We start from the raw sequence: 15,985 nt of genomic DNA, 5'->3' as shown, positions 1-15,985 counted from the left end.
AAGTGATAATATGCTAAAATTCACCATTTTTATTTTTCATTTAGTGTTCATAAATAAGTAAGACTGTTTTAAGATGTTTCAGTTAGGTTAGCCATTGAGGATTTTGAACTGAAATTATTGATGCTGTTAGAGAACCATTTTTGGTGTGGTAAAAAAGTGCAACTAGAATTAGTTTTACTATGCTAGTGTGTTAGTAAGATAAAGATGTGATACCTGGAACTAATTTCTTGAAATACAAAGTATATCCAAGTTGCAAGAAAGTAACTTTGCTTTTTTGTATTGAATCTTTCATCTTTTTTTACTATATTTCTAGTATTTTGTATTCATGCTTTTCTGAGTTTGATCTTTTAGAAATAGATTGGTAATAGTACGGATATAAACTTAAAGTAATTTCTTAGGATAATTCTAGCTGTAGAACTCTGAGAATGTGTAGAGTAGATGTTATATCCAGTACGGCATATTCGATTGAATTTACTTGCTTTGCTAGCCTCCAAAACCAAAAGTCTGATATCAACTTATTCTAATATCAATTCAATAATGTTATAATTAAATTCCTGCCACTTGATGACAGATTATTTAGAATTGCAAAGAGAAGATCTTTATGACTTTTTATTGCTAAAGGACTTCCACTCTGAGAGTATCTTCTTCTACATCTTGAACCACATATATTTACAATACTCATTAACTCCTGTTGACTAAAGCTTTACATTTCATTCCAATTTCTGAATTTGTATTACTGTAGTTTGTGAAAGCTAAGTCATACATTCATTCCCAATGAAGACGTGTTTACCGTAAATGTTCATCAAAATTTTTAATCAAATTAACCGTGGTTTATAGAAGTTAAAGGATAAAACAATAATAAAGTAGAAGTAATTTTTATTTAGGCATTCCTTTAGTCTGTAGTTTTACTTGTTGCATTTTGTGCACATAGAAGTTGAATATGTTTTTACTGCATACTAGTTATGGGAAAGTTTTATACGGCTTGAGTTTAGTGTGCATATTTCAGATATTTGATAACAACACTGCAACTTATCAGTCAATATTGCAGCAGTGGCTTGAGAGTTAATTTGATAAAGTGTAATCTCTGCTCTTTTATTGCATTTAAAGTGGACAGTAATACAGTGAAAGTTAGACAGAGTTTAATACTGTTGAGTGTTAATATGTTAATCATTGTTGTAAGAATTGCTATTCATTCCTGTGTAATCAATGTTATCATTGATTATGGTGACGTTCAGTAATCTACAAAATTACAAAAGAATGAAATTGATTAGCTATCATAAACTTCACTACAGCAATACTTATTTTGTAACTGCTCATGAAGAGGATGGAGATTGCTTTTAAAATTATTTTACCAGAGACTCATATCCATTGATTCATTCCTAATTTTTATTTTCATTTAGTACAGCAGTTACAAAACCTGTCATTGCACCATGGCAATCTAAAGAGTACAGAACTTCAACACAGTCCCTCAATCCCAACATTCCAGATTTCTCCTTATCCTCATGAATTCATCTGTGATAAAACCAGCTCTTTACAAAGATCTAGCAATGTTATTTAGTGCCACACTGTACTGACATAAATTTCTGTCATGTACACCTCACTAAAATTCTGTAAATGTTTTCCCTTTCTTAATATGTACTTCATTTATTAAATATTTTTATACTAATTTAAACTGTGACAAAGTTAGCTGTTTGAGAAGAGCTGACCATAACCTTTACACTGCTGTTCCAGTTGTGCTGATATGTGGTGTGAATTCTTTTAGATGTACCACATTCTCAAGCTATTTGAAGTAAATGTCTAGATTATGAAGATATTAGACATTGTTTGTATAGATATTTGCATGCTTGTATTTTTTCTCTATTAAGTATTCCCAGTTGTTAACACAGTGTCTTACCTATTTGTGGTGGTTTTTTTTTTTTTTTTTTTTTACTGGTTTTTCCTTGTGAGGTCCAGTAAGCAGTTATGGCACCCTGAAATTGTGAGTAAAGCATGCGGTGCATATACTGTGAGGGTTTTGCCCTTGAATCTTATCAGGAAATCATATAGTAAAGCAGGCTGGGGGGTATATATGAGGGTCGTGCCTTTAAATCCATCTTGAAATTAAGGTTCTTATTTACTAATACATATAACCCTGCAAGACAATGAGAATCAATATTTTGAGAACAACAGACCTTAATTAGAATATGTGTAAGTGCCTCTGATGTAACCTATAAATTATTTCAGTTATTAATATTTTTAAAGTTATGCCCATTTAATCAGTAGAGACAGAAGAATGTGGCATCAATATTTATTTGGAAAGCTATGAGTAACTAGGTTGTACAGTACATGTACATAATAAGATGATCATTATCCAATGGGAAAAATTATTTTCATGTATTTTAGTGTTAGATTATGAAGACAGATTTAGCTGTACCACTAATTTTAGTGTCCATCTGCTTCTTTGATAATTACTTTGTTTGGGAATGAAATGAAGCAGTGATTATTGAAGGAATCGATTGGTGTCATTTTGCAGAAAGACATAATTTAGATTAACAGTGAATCTTTTAAGTTTCATCATGCTTACATAAACAGTAAAATTTTATATTTTGTAGTTCTCTTTATTTGCAGGCTGTTTTTATCAGTTTTAAAACAGGTAAGCTGTAAAAAAAAGGATTACAGTATATTGAACCAAGTAAATAAGACATCTTTTCTGTTTTCAGGGAAAATAGTTATGAAACAAACAAAAAAGTTGACATGTTACTATGTTGACCATGTTATTGATTGCTGTATTCTACATTATTACTTAAAGAAAATCAGTTGTGTTTCTCTAATTCCTCTTAGGATGAAAATGTGCTCATCACATTATTTAGGCATTTCAGATGTTATGGTAATCCCAATTTACTCATTTATCCTAAGATTATGAACACTTAGTTCTTTGTTGTTGTTGCAAGATCTCATAAATGTTCAATGTTTTTCATTCCTTATTACAGTTTATACAGAAATATCCTCTACAACGAAAGCAATTTTGAACTATTCTTACATCCTTCAAAATAGGTATTATGTATATTGTAAACATTTTAGGTTTGGTTAATGATAAAATTGCATTACTTGACAACAAATTTTATATTATTTATTGTATTGTATTGTATTAATGTAACAGTTTTGCTAGTGGTTAGTATTTTAGGTTTCATAAAACCTGGGAATATTACTTAACAAATATGTCTAAAACAGATTCATTCTCTCGGCAAGTTAAAATTATTACATTTCAGAGGTGTTTACGTTATTTTTATGTTTATCACTAAGGTTTTATTTTTTGGTGTACTTTATCACTAAGAGTTTGCATCAAAATATGCTTAAGCTTTACTCATACTGTATTTTCATAACATTTAAAAAAAGGCGTGAAAACAACTTGGGGTACTTATACAATGGTTATTATAGATGATGGTTGATAAATGATGATGAAGAACTCATACTTGTTTCATGAAAATAGTTGTTCTTGTTAATTACTCACATCTAGATTTTTGTAGAAGTAATATAACTGTATTAGTATTTATAGAAAAGGAAGTGTTCACTAAGTGTTTTAGGTTTTTGAGATTAATAAAAAAAATCCTTGTACAGTATTTACCTGTGATTTAAGAAACCAAACAATGTTCTACAGGCCCCCCATCCGTTCACTCTCCTCATCTCGTACATAGTGGTGGAAAAGTAACGATAGCTGCATCAGGTACTCTACAACCTGTAGTTAGAGCACCATCTTTAGAGTCCTTATCTAGTCATGATCAACACACACGTACTGTTGTTTCACCTCATCCAAGAGAAGGTAAGAGTTGGTTAATTTCTAAGTTGAATATTTTTTGTTGCAAGTATTTTGTGACCACTGAATATTTATGAAATTTTTTGGTCCTTGGATATTAGAAATAATTTTGATAATCAGCTAGTATTTTAGAAATAATGAAGAATGTGTATGTATAGAGTTAATTCTTCTCTTGGACCCTATTTTTAGTTAATGATTCTTATTTTTTAGCAGTTCTGCCACCTATGTCGCTAAGTAATACCGTCATGGCAACGCCAAGCTATTACCATGAAACAGCACCTCCGTCACCTACTAAATACCACGAAAATGGTCATGATACGTTTTCAGATTTTGTTACCCTTGTTTGTCAGGAAGCACAAAATACCCAGCATGCCCAGGTAAAGTCTGATTATTTTTCTGTATTGTAAGTCTTGGTTTCAGCTTCAGGTCTTTACAGACTCGACATACTGTATATCATTCCAAAATGTAATGAGAAGAAGATTGTCTGCTGGGTGACTAGCAACGCCATGCATGCATGTCTATGGACCTTGGGTTCCAATTAAGTAGGAATGCGTAGGAACATAATTGTAAATGATGGCTTTGTATTACAAAATTTAACCATCATTGACATTAGCCCAAATTGCAAATAAACTGTTTAAGAAACTGCAACGAAAGTTCTGATTAAGATCTCATGGACTTGAGATTATTAAAAAAAAATCCAGTTCTCCAAAGGATAGTTGTTAGTAACTGGAATTAAGACTATGACTATAGTAAAACGAAGTCAGGAATTTTAGGACAATGAGATGTGGTAACTAAGGTATAGCTGAAGATTGTACTCACAGAAGGAAGCAGTTGCTAATTACTTAACGCTCCTGGTTCACAGGATGTCAGTTGTATAAGAGAGAGCGTGACTTTAAGGGACAAAGATCCTACTATCTTAAAAGGCAAAGTCTGGGTCCAGTGTGTGCCATCTCCCTTGGATGCTGTGTCTCGTCTTGAAGTCACAAGGCTGACAGTTATGCATGGCCATCTAAAGATAAGACATCAGTCTTTCCATGCAAGAGTAAAGGAAAGAAACTGTAAGTGTGCAGTTGCATGATACTGCAGTTGAACATATAAGATACAGAGACGTATAAATGTAAAAAGTACTCTATATAAATAACATTGATAAATGGTCAAGTGCCCAAAAGGAGTGGTGTGGAAATGAAAAAATTAATGAGAGTTGAATAAATGAATGAAGTACAGTATAATTGGAAGTTAATGAAAACCTAAAAATTTTCAACAATTGTCAAAAATATTTATTTGTTTTATTTCAGTATATATATATATATATATATATATATATATATATATATATATATATATATATATATATATATATATATATATATATATATATATATATATATATATATATATATATATATATACAGGCAGTCCCCAGTTTACAATAGGGGATTCTGATTTTACGCCACATTGTAAACCTAAAATCGTCAAAAATCACAAGAAAACCTTACTTTATTGAAAACGATGTAAACTGCATTTTTATTGAGTTTTTTCATCAAAAACCTCCAAATTTTTATTATTCTGTCGTTTTGGGAGCCATATTTCTTCCGTCGGATCAGATGGACGACGCTCGCCATAACCCCGAACATGCGGGGCCGAAACCAAGAAATAATTTCTGATGATTATATTTGAAAAGCCTCGTAACCTCGGAACATCGTAAGCCAGACCCGTCGTAAACCAGGGACTGCCTGTATATACATACATACAGTAAACCCCCCATATTCACAGTCTCACGATTCGCGGACTCACCTATTTGTGGATTTCTCTATGGAACATATATATGCATTTTTCATTGAAAATTCGCCCATTCATGGTATTTTTCACTGAGAAATATTCACTAATTACTGTATCTTCATCTCATTTTTCATGACTAAATGCACTTTTTGTGATAAAACTATTAAAATACTCGGGTAGTGCTCGAGTTACGATAATTCGCTTTACGATAATTCGATTTTGCAATGGGGTAAGCAATTAATACTGATACGACATTATTTATAAAATATTTTTAAATTTCGTGCAGGTGCAGGCAGCGAGGGAGACGAAATTACAATAGACCAACTTCTCTTCCTCTATCTCTTTATCCCATCCTCTAGTTAAAAAAGTAAAAGAGAATGATATAAGTATTGATAGTAACGTTATACTCTTGTGTAATGCGTACAGCCTTAAACAATCGAAGAGAAACTGTTGTTTTGCTTATCACCGAATTGGATAACAGCCGGTTTGCTTGTATTTCAACCATTGTATGGTAATAAACAATTACCATAGTTATAGTACAAATGACGTTAAGTAGAATAGGACTGATGTATTTTTACATTATACCCTTATTCGGTATGGATAAAAGATTGGCAAGGAAATATACTGCTAAATTTAAGCTGCGAGTTGTAGCTGTAGCTGAGAAAACAACATTCAAGCTGCCAGTGACTATAAATTATCGTGCATCGGCAACATGGATGAAACTTGACCGTAATTAAAATTGGAGAGAAGGTACGTTAATCAAAACTACAGGGCATAAAAGAACACATTACTGCTATTTTTACACTGATAAACGATAAATACGTAAACCTTGTATTATGATGAAATCAAGTGAAAATAGCAAATGGAATCTTAATTTTTTTTACACAAAACAAACAGCCAACGTCATCTAATAACGAAAAAATAGCTAAATTAATTTCACAAAAATATGTATATAAGTTATATTTCGACTTAACAACACTTTGTATAACGAAAAATGACCTTGCCCCATATAAATTAAGTATCTAGAGATTCATTTACGTTAAGAAGAAGCAAGAAAAGCGCTCTGAACTGAGTTAAATACGGCAAAAGAAACTTACTCCATAATCAGTTTCCAAACCAAAACATTGATCGCTTTGACTGCAATTTGTAATACAAAAGCAATATAAGAATATATACATTATTACTGGATACAGTGAATTAAGGCATAACATTTTAAAAGATCCATGGAAAAGATGCATATTCATTATGTTGATGTTTGTATAATACGATATATGGATATAGAGTACAGTATAATGTAGGCTAGGCTACCATATATGTATACGATATACCATAGTGAAGGCTAAGCAAATTCTTGTTTGATATTCAATTTCTCTTTGTATTGAATTATCATAAGTCACTCTATATGAACCTACAGAATTAACTGAATTTAATAATATTACTATACTGTGTATATAGAGTATACTTTATAGTGTACTGAATACCTTAGTGTAGGCTAGGCTATATTCAAGTTATGTTTTTTCCAACAAACGATGGGTTTTTTGGAACCTAACCCCACCCCCATCATAAGTAGGATAATACCTGTATAAGCATTTTTAGTTTGTTTTTGTGTGTTTGAACTATCAAAAGTAGGTAGTTCTAAATATTTCTAGAAGGTTCTCAGTATTTGTGGGTTTTAGCTATTCGCGATGGGGTGCGATACATATCCCTCGTGATTACGGGAGCTTACTGATTTATATATTATATTTATATATGTGTGTGTTACAGGGAATGTGTGAAATCCAGGGATTTTACAAATTCCCTAGGTAATTTGTGAAATGAGTAACTTGCTTAGGAACATTTGATCCCCGAGGGCTAGTACTAAACACGGCGAAACGGCAATTCATCTACAGTATACTGTTTTGTTGTGATTAGTACTAGCCCCTGGGGGGTAAATGTATTTCGCCATGTTCAGTACTAACCCCCCTAGGCACATTTGATCCCCAGGGGCTAGTACCAATCATGGCAAAACACATTTTACCCCCCCCCATGGGATAGCACTAAACACGGCAAAACAGTGTACAGTGTGTTTAGTACTAGCCGTTGGGATCAAACCTTCCTAAATTGTTCATTTCACAAATTCCCTAGGGATTTTGTGAAATCCCTGATTTCATATATTCCCTGTAACATAATGTACAAATACCATTCGTGAAATAACATGAATATGTTTTCATGGATGTACATTATAGGAATGGTTATGTTTTTACTTTTTATTGACATAGGTACTGCAAATTTTTTGCCAAACATGCTCTCAGCTAACTGCTGAGGGGCCCCAAAGTTGTTTACCTTAGGTAATGAATAAAAGGTTGATTGTGAAAATTATCCTTTTTTCAGATTTTGTTAGTGAAATAATTTAGTAACAATCAGATGAAAAATAAAAGATTGAATCGATGGTAATTCCTGCAGCTACTGAAGCACATAGAGTGGAGACGTGTAAACAATAACAAACCTGTTGTTGAATTATACCTTTGACATTTTTGCCATAGAATTTCTTTAGAGTTCAGATCCCTGTTACAGAAGGATCGAATGCACTGCAATAACATTACCGAAATTCAAGCTAGATGTCAAAACCTATGCCAAAGAACATGAGAACAAGAAGGTTTAACTCCTTTTAAGGTTCACTGCCAGCATAAAATATGTTTTTCCTCTCATAATTTTTCTGCAAAATATCTTGGTATAATAAGGGTACATATAATTCACTTTTGCATCTAATACTCAGGCAGATATAGTGAATGCACTTGTTTGTGAAAGAGGATCTTTATGTATATATACAATATATTTTGTTTAAATCAGAAAGTCCTGGAAAAACAAGGTTTTTAAATTGTGCATTTCCTAGAATTAACAAATACCAGGATCGTTTGCTTTTTATGTCTTATTTTGAATACTGGTTTGTTATTTCTCATCATTTTTAGAACCTTTGCTAAGGGATAATTATCCAAATTCATTGTACGGCGATGATGACTAATTTTATAGTATTTATCTTCAATTACAGCAGGCGTCACCTCCTGGGATTAGCAGAAGTCCAACAAAGCTCCAAGGTGGTTATTACACAGCTGGCTCCATGCTACCTCCCCCTCCACCACCTCCAATGGCTCGGCCCGTTGCTATTATCAGATCTACAGGTAAATTCTCTCTCTCTCTCTCTCTCTCTCTCTCTCTCTCTCTCTCTCTCTCTCTCTCTCTCTCTCTCTCTACACACACACAGGCAACACGCACACACACACACATTCATTTCTGCCATAAGTTATACAAGTTGCTGTGAATTATTTAAACACAGTTCACTTTTCTAAATAAAATGACAATTGTATACAGTTAAAGTGTTCACATTACAAATTTGTTTTCAGTAATGTTTTAATGAATAGAAAAACAGTACACTATTATTATTATTATTATTATTATTATTATTATTATTAAACTACGTATTGAGGTACTACCATTTGAGAAAATAGGGCCCCTCTAAGAATGATAATTATGTTAATAATACATCAGAGTAAACATGCACCACAATAAACATAAATTCCCTATCATAATGTATTGAGTTTTCAGTAATTTTCAAGTTACACTTTTCTTTTGAAAGAGTAGAAATAAACTAGAGGTCTCTATCAGCCAACTGTTTCCTTATATTTCAGCTGACTTAACGCACAGTGGCAGTGTATCTCCGAGTCCCGTATCTCCTCCGCACTCCGTTGCTGGTAGTAGTGGTGGTAATGGTGAAGCCATACTCCCTGATGTTTCTCCACCAGACAGAAGAGATGATGGGCTAAATTCTCCTCCTCCTGCTACTTCTGCACCACCTGTTTCACAGGTACACTGATCACAAAAACAGGCCTTTATGACAGTTTTCTTCTTACTTGTGTTTTGTGGGTTGTACTTGCTTGTGGTGTATGTTTTGCTTGATTATAATATCATTGGAAGTAAGATTCTTCTTACTTCTAAGTAAGCATTCATAGGGAATCATGCTAGGAAGTGATGTATGTTCAGTTAAAAAGCTAAATATGGAGTAAATGGCAGTGCTTTGTACACTAAAGCTGATAAAAATTGTTTACAAAACTTAACAGAGCACCAAAATTTACTTTGTATCTTCAAACTTACAGATTTTAGTAGGCTCATGTGGCAGATTCATTATCTATGCATATCATCTGCATAACATTTAGAATTACAGAATACATAGCTTGAGAGCAAATTTATAATGCGTTTATTAGGAACACACATCTAAACAAGGCTTTTTACAAAATGGTAGTCTTATTTACTTAACCTAAATGCAGTATCACTGTGACTTTCATATTTTCACAAATTTAAACAATGAGGTCACTTTTGTAGAAAAGTGCACTCAGAAAAAATATTGTCTCAAACTTTTAAAAAAATCATTTATAAATGTTTAACAAATGAAATAAGATGACAAATAATGTATAGTAATATGTAATAGACTTAAGTATCAGAAAGTCAGACAGCATTAAAGTCAGAACTGCTTGTGCAGATAAAAATAAACTCATTAAGAAATAAAAAAAGAAAATAGCAAAGCAGTGAATCACCATAACCTAACTATCCATAGTTAAATATTCAATCCATAGTTAATCCAATTGAGTAAGAATAAATTTCTAAATAAAGTTCATTTATGTGAACTGTAATGACTGATATCAGAGTATAGCCCCATGTGTTTATATCTTTAAATGGGCAATACAATACTTTAGCCAGTCAAACCTTTAAAACTAATAATGAACTTTGAACATTGATGCAGATTCATAAAAAAATTACCTATACAGTACAGTACATGTAATTAGTAAAATGGTAATCCAGTCCTGAATATCAGTCCTGTGCCTTAACATTAAATCATCCCGGCAATAACTATATATATGTAACAAATCAGACTAAAATGCCTCATATTTCTAAAATATAATAACTTTACCATAGTCATCACTCTCACTATGTGAATTTAGTGATAACAACCCACTATGGGACTCAAACTGCTGCATTACTGATAGATATGTTGACTGAATTTGACAGTACCAGTGTTTGCTGCATAAACAAAGAAGACATGAGCACTTATTTTTCTAATTTACATAGTACCGTACTTTGTCACCAGTTGAGCTCTCCTTATTTTCCATACCTGTGGTAAACAGATTTGAAAGGCTTTTTTGAATTGGCCATAGCTAGTGATCATTACCCAATAATTATGACAAATCCAAGGAAGTAAGTCTGTCTTTAAGTTATGAATAAAGGAAATGGGAAAATACACCTTACATAAAGAACAAATTTCATCATGTGGTCTTCAAGAGATCATACATTCTACCACTAATGCTGCAGTTAAGTGTATATTCCCAAATCCTCACGTATTAATAATAAAATGAAAGTTTTATGGTGATCAGAGGAATTACCAGAGCTAATTCATCAAAGTCCCAGAATTAGCCATCAACTAAATTGACTTGAATTACAATAATTGATCAAAATCCAGCCTTTTCAAAGTTGATAAAATCCTAAAAATTGTTAATTAGACAGTGTATGTCAAATTATTAAAACCAGTCTATAATTGTATATCAGCAAGATGTTAAAGGAAGCAATAAAGGTAGTAATTGTCCCACAGAACTAGTAACATCCTGTTCATGATAGAACATGCAATTTTTTGTGAAAACATATGTAATGGGTCATACATAGTGGATTGCATATAGACTATATTAGCTGTGAATTTAGTTGGGATGCATATTTCTGTGAGCGTAAACATAAGGGAGAGACTACAAATTTTGAAATAGATGAAGATTTCTTCCATAATGAATAGTTTACTATTAGATGTAAGGTAACTTAGTAACATTTTAATCATACATCAACAATGGTTGTTTTGTTAAATTTGGAGTGTAGTATAACCCACAAAGGTGTATGACTTTATCCAATGAACAGTTCTTTGTTTACATTAACTTTCATTAATTTTTACACAATGATGGAAAAGTTAAGTATATCTTAGTTTTACCAGACCACTGAGCTGATTAACAGCTCTCCTAGGGCTGGCCCGAAGGATTAGACTTATTTTACGTGGCTAAGAACTGGAATCCAGTTAATTTTTACATTGCTGGAATCCCTCTCAATGGAACAGATAATCGACATAAAAATTATTAGACATCCAAATCAAACAACTGATCTCCAGTGGTAGCCAATCATCTCCCTGTAGATTTGTGGTCTGTCATTTGCTATTTTAGACGACAAGAAATGCCACAATTTCCTGTTACAGGAAAAAGAGGTGTTGAAAGTGGTGTGCAATCTTTGTCATTACAATGATAAGGAAATTTTTCCAATATTACACATACTGTAACTATATACATGCTGTAATTGTCATTCAGATGTTAGCAAATTTTTCAGTATTACAAGTTCCTGCATATACACTACACTGTAACTGTCATCCAATTGTTAAGGAAATTTTCAAGTAATAAAAGTTCCTGTATGCAATATGTAACTGATAAAAAACAGCACAGTTTGCTTATGCAGTATTTTATGTTGATTATTTATGATATAGGATCTACAGAATTTGAATAAGATTTAACAAAGATCTTAATTGCAATGGCTCCTCATTTTCTTCAGTTTAGTCAGGGTGTGTTGGATTTTACTTTATTGGACTGCCACTGTTGCCTATAAGAAAAATATGTTGACATTAATTGTAAGTAAATTATGTTCATTCAACATAACTCATGATATTTGTATAGTATGTTATTTTAAATATCCAAGTCTGTCCCTATGAATTAATCTGATTTTGGTTTTATTTTTATTTCGACTACATGAATCTGAATGTTTGCACTTATTGAGAGATGTCTTGACCTAGTTAGATTTGCAGTGTGCCTTTGGTATGATGTTTTGTGGACTGTTCACTAGTTATCTGCTTCAGGACTTAAAAAACCACAATTTCACAATTATGGTCCCAGACATACTCCTGTTGCATTCTTTGAAAAATTTTAAATGTCATTATAAATAACAAGTGGATAGTCATCATTTGATGTTTGTGTGTGACGCTAGCTTTGGAAGTGTGCATATGTATCAACAGGATGGTCCGCTGAAGTTAGCCATCACGAGCCGTTCTGATACCCACTCTCATCCTTCTCATCATCATCACAACCATCAGCATGGTCAGGTGGGTGTACTGTGTTTGTTTGCTAGTTAATTTTGTATCTATTCTGCATGGATTGATGTCTAGAAATTGTTTGTTAGAGGTTTTACATTTACATAACGAAAGATTTACAGTACAGTATGTTAGAGGTTCTGCATTTCTGTAAGTAAAGAATTACAGTACAGTAGATTGTTGACTGGTATGTTAACAAAGAATTGTTATATCATCTGAAAAGTAATAAAAATGAAATGTCTCCATGTGCACCAAGGTATAGTAATTATTATTTTAAGTAAAATCACAAAGCAGGTACAGGTGTTTGAATTCAAAGCACCTACAGTACTACACATTTGACCCTCAGTCTGCCATTGTTTGAGATGTTAGCATCTATAAAAAAGTTCTCTTCAGTGTTATAATACCGCATGTACTCTTTTTACAATTTATTTTACATTTGGCAACCACAGCGTACTTCACCAGGAAAATTATCCCCCATGCCACTCTCATACACTTGATTACAGTATGCAGTTTGTTTTGGTTTGTCTGTAATGAGTTTTGTGTTTGAAACTTGTCACTAAAGGCTTTCTCTCATTATCAAACCAAAGTTGTTTTTCAGGCTACTGGCTTTTTGTGTTGTATGTTTCATGTTCAGACATAGACTTGTCTAGCCTTTGTTTTTATCTATCGAGCCTCTCCCAAATTCATGGAAGGCTGTATCTCGTGTCTTATTTTAAAACTGGCTTCTTAATTTGGTACTGTACATTGTAACAAATCTTTTATCCTTTTACTTTATTGTGCATTTAAAAGAAATTGGTTTGAGAACAGCAGCAGGGTAAACATTTATACATGTACTGTAGTTTAATGGAATTTCTGTGGAATAGAGGAATGCCAAGGGTAGAATTACCCAGACTTCCTTATTAAGCAAGTGTGCAGAGTGTCAGAAATATGACAGTTGCTATTTTGCAGTGATTCTGTAAAAATTCTTAAAATTTGTATGATGCAGAAATGAGATATATATATATTTGATGCCAGATAATTTTTTTCTGTATTTTGCAGTAATTTTGTCGTTTAAATGTGAAAAATGTTCATAAATTTCATAAGACTTTTGGGAAACCAATCGTAATTGCACTGGGTGTTTTGGCCGGGTCATTTACTCTGCCTTTCAGGTTCTGTATAGTAATTATTTAAGGTTTGAGGATGGTATGATCCATTTATGACAAGTTATACTTTCTTAGATACTCTTGTTTGATAGTTTACAAGTGTCAATAGAAAAGAAATAATGCAAGATTAGAATTTTTAGAATAAAATGGGTACAGGTATTAAAAGCGTCAGACTTACAGGCTTACTGTATATGCCGTTTACGAGCTAAGGTGAGGCACTTACAAGGTAAAGTAAGCTTTAATTGACATTTTATAATTTTCTAGTCATGTAGACAGTATTTTTATGTCCATTTGCTTGTGATATTTTTAGATAGTCGCCCAATTATGCTTTTAAGTTGCTAAGACTGCTGAAAAGGCCAATGCTCAATATAAAATTATTTAATACGAAGCAAAATAAAGATGAGAGACCTTTATCTGTTTTTGTTTAGATGTTGACTTTTTTCTTCCCCAGGCAGAAATGATGAGCTAAATGGAGAGAAGTTTGTAGAGTAAAAAAAACACCATGCATGATTTCATTGTTATTCTTTGTTATCTTTTCATTAAATTTATTCTTAAGAGATACACAAGTCTTATGTAAGTAGTGATTTGGAAGTTATTGGACAGTTCACTACCAGTTACTCATCATGCCCTTTTCATTTACTCTCATTCCAAAATATATAGGATACTACAGGTATAAGATAGAGACCCTATGTTGTGCAGTATACAATACAATATTGTACAGGCATAGCATAAAAGATTTGTCATCACTAACGCTTCGCATCCACATATGCAGTTTCATCCTTTTTGGAAATTCAGAATATTTATTTTACAGTCCAGCAAACCAGAAGCGCCTTCAGTTAATAAAGTATATCTGAGTTTAACCAGATGTAGCAATCTGGTTCATATAATGCTATAACCAGTTGTTCTGATTTTTAGGCAATATCTTTAAATTCTAAATACTGTAATGTACAGTATTAAAAACATTTTGGGTCTAAATGCTTAACAAGACACTGAATGACTGTTCAAAATTTTTAGTATTTGATTTTTTATGTAGGGTTGTATTTAAAATTGACATAAGTTACAATGGACTGTTATTGTTTTAAATGCTATGAAAGCTGATAAGAGTTAATTTAGATTTTTCACTCATATCAGTGGAGTTTTAAACCTCTGCATTCAGAAAAATTATTATTTTGATCATTGATTCTATGAGTCTGTTATTTAAGATCTGATTTCAAGAATTTTATATTCTTTTGCTGCATCAATAAATTATGGGTTATTTAAACTTGTTAGTGTTACGCTAATATGATGATTCATCTGTAAATTAATTAGTATATATTTATATTTCAGTTATTTACGTATTCAAATATGAGTCCAGTAAGTGCCATGTCTGGGGTTATTTCACCAACAAGTATGAGTTTATTTACTTCACCCGGAACTACGCCACGGACTACTCCCAGATCAACTCCCCCAGTACCTCGTTGGAATACTCCTTTTATTAACCTAGATGAAAATATGGACTATACTACTATGTCAACCTTGATGCCAACTTTACCTGCAGATGCTACCTCTGCGCAGCTAATAGAGGATGGTAAGTGAATTATTTTATGATCTTTTGCATTAATATTGGAGCCCTCTGGTATTAATGTATATTAATGATAAAGAAAAATTTGTATGGATTTAGGAACCACAAGGTATGTATTCAGGACTTCATTCATTTGCCAACAAAAAGTATTCGTCTTCCTAAAAAGAGGAATATATCAATGAGATACTAGCTACAATAATTTGAGTTTTTCTGTGCATTTACTGCAAAGTGCTTTCTAAAGAAAAGTGAAACTTGGAAAGAATGAATGTAATTTTTTTTAACCTAACAGTGCAATACTGCTGTTGACTAGATTGGGTCTTTCTGGTTTACCTTTGCAGGTTGTATATTTAGCTTTTTAAACATACAGAATATTGCATCACCTTGCTGTTATTGGAAATAGTTCTCTCAGCTTTATGGAGAACTTGGGAATTTGCATAGGCTCCAGACTTGTTGCATCAGCTGTTTAAAATTTTGAGACTCGCTCCCTTCCTTTATTAGTTCTTCAGTCACCAGTTATTACCACCTAAACTTCTGTTTACACAGTCTACTTACATGTACAGTATCACATTCAGTCA

At 32.5% G+C, this 15,985-nt stretch overlaps 1 protein-coding gene across 27 annotated transcripts in view; it reads left to right on the top strand.

Moving 5' to 3' along the window:
- The window catches only part of NfI (Nuclear factor I), a 473,509-nt gene that overhangs the window by 422,290 nt on the left and 35,234 nt on the right, over nt 1–15,985 (top strand). For 12 of the 27 annotated variants that reach the window (XR_010855469.1, XM_067117572.1, XM_067117570.1 and 9 more), the window contains 6 exons: nt 3,638–3,799; nt 4,004–4,170; nt 8,601–8,730; nt 9,238–9,413; nt 12,633–12,719; nt 15,176–15,416. Coding sequence is in view for 25 of the 27 variants with exons in the window: in XM_067117572.1 (XP_066973673.1) it covers nt 3,638–3,799; nt 4,004–4,170; nt 8,601–8,730; nt 9,238–9,413; nt 12,633–12,719; nt 15,176–15,416 (963 nt within the window). In the remaining 2 variants the exon portion in view is untranslated. Of the gene's footprint in view, nt 1–3,637; nt 3,800–4,003; nt 4,171–8,600; nt 8,731–9,237; nt 9,414–12,604; nt 12,720–15,175; nt 15,417–15,985 lie in introns of those variants that run through there. The other 15 variants (XR_010855470.1, XM_067117590.1, XM_067117579.1 and 12 more) reach the window with 4 other exon arrangements.

Source organism: Macrobrachium rosenbergii, chromosome 15 (genome assembly GCF_040412425.1).
Source record: "Macrobrachium rosenbergii isolate ZJJX-2024 chromosome 15, ASM4041242v1, whole genome shotgun sequence".
Taxonomy (NCBI): domain Eukaryota; kingdom Metazoa; phylum Arthropoda; class Malacostraca; order Decapoda; family Palaemonidae; genus Macrobrachium; species Macrobrachium rosenbergii.
This window is presented reverse-complemented; position numbering and strand designations above follow the sequence as displayed.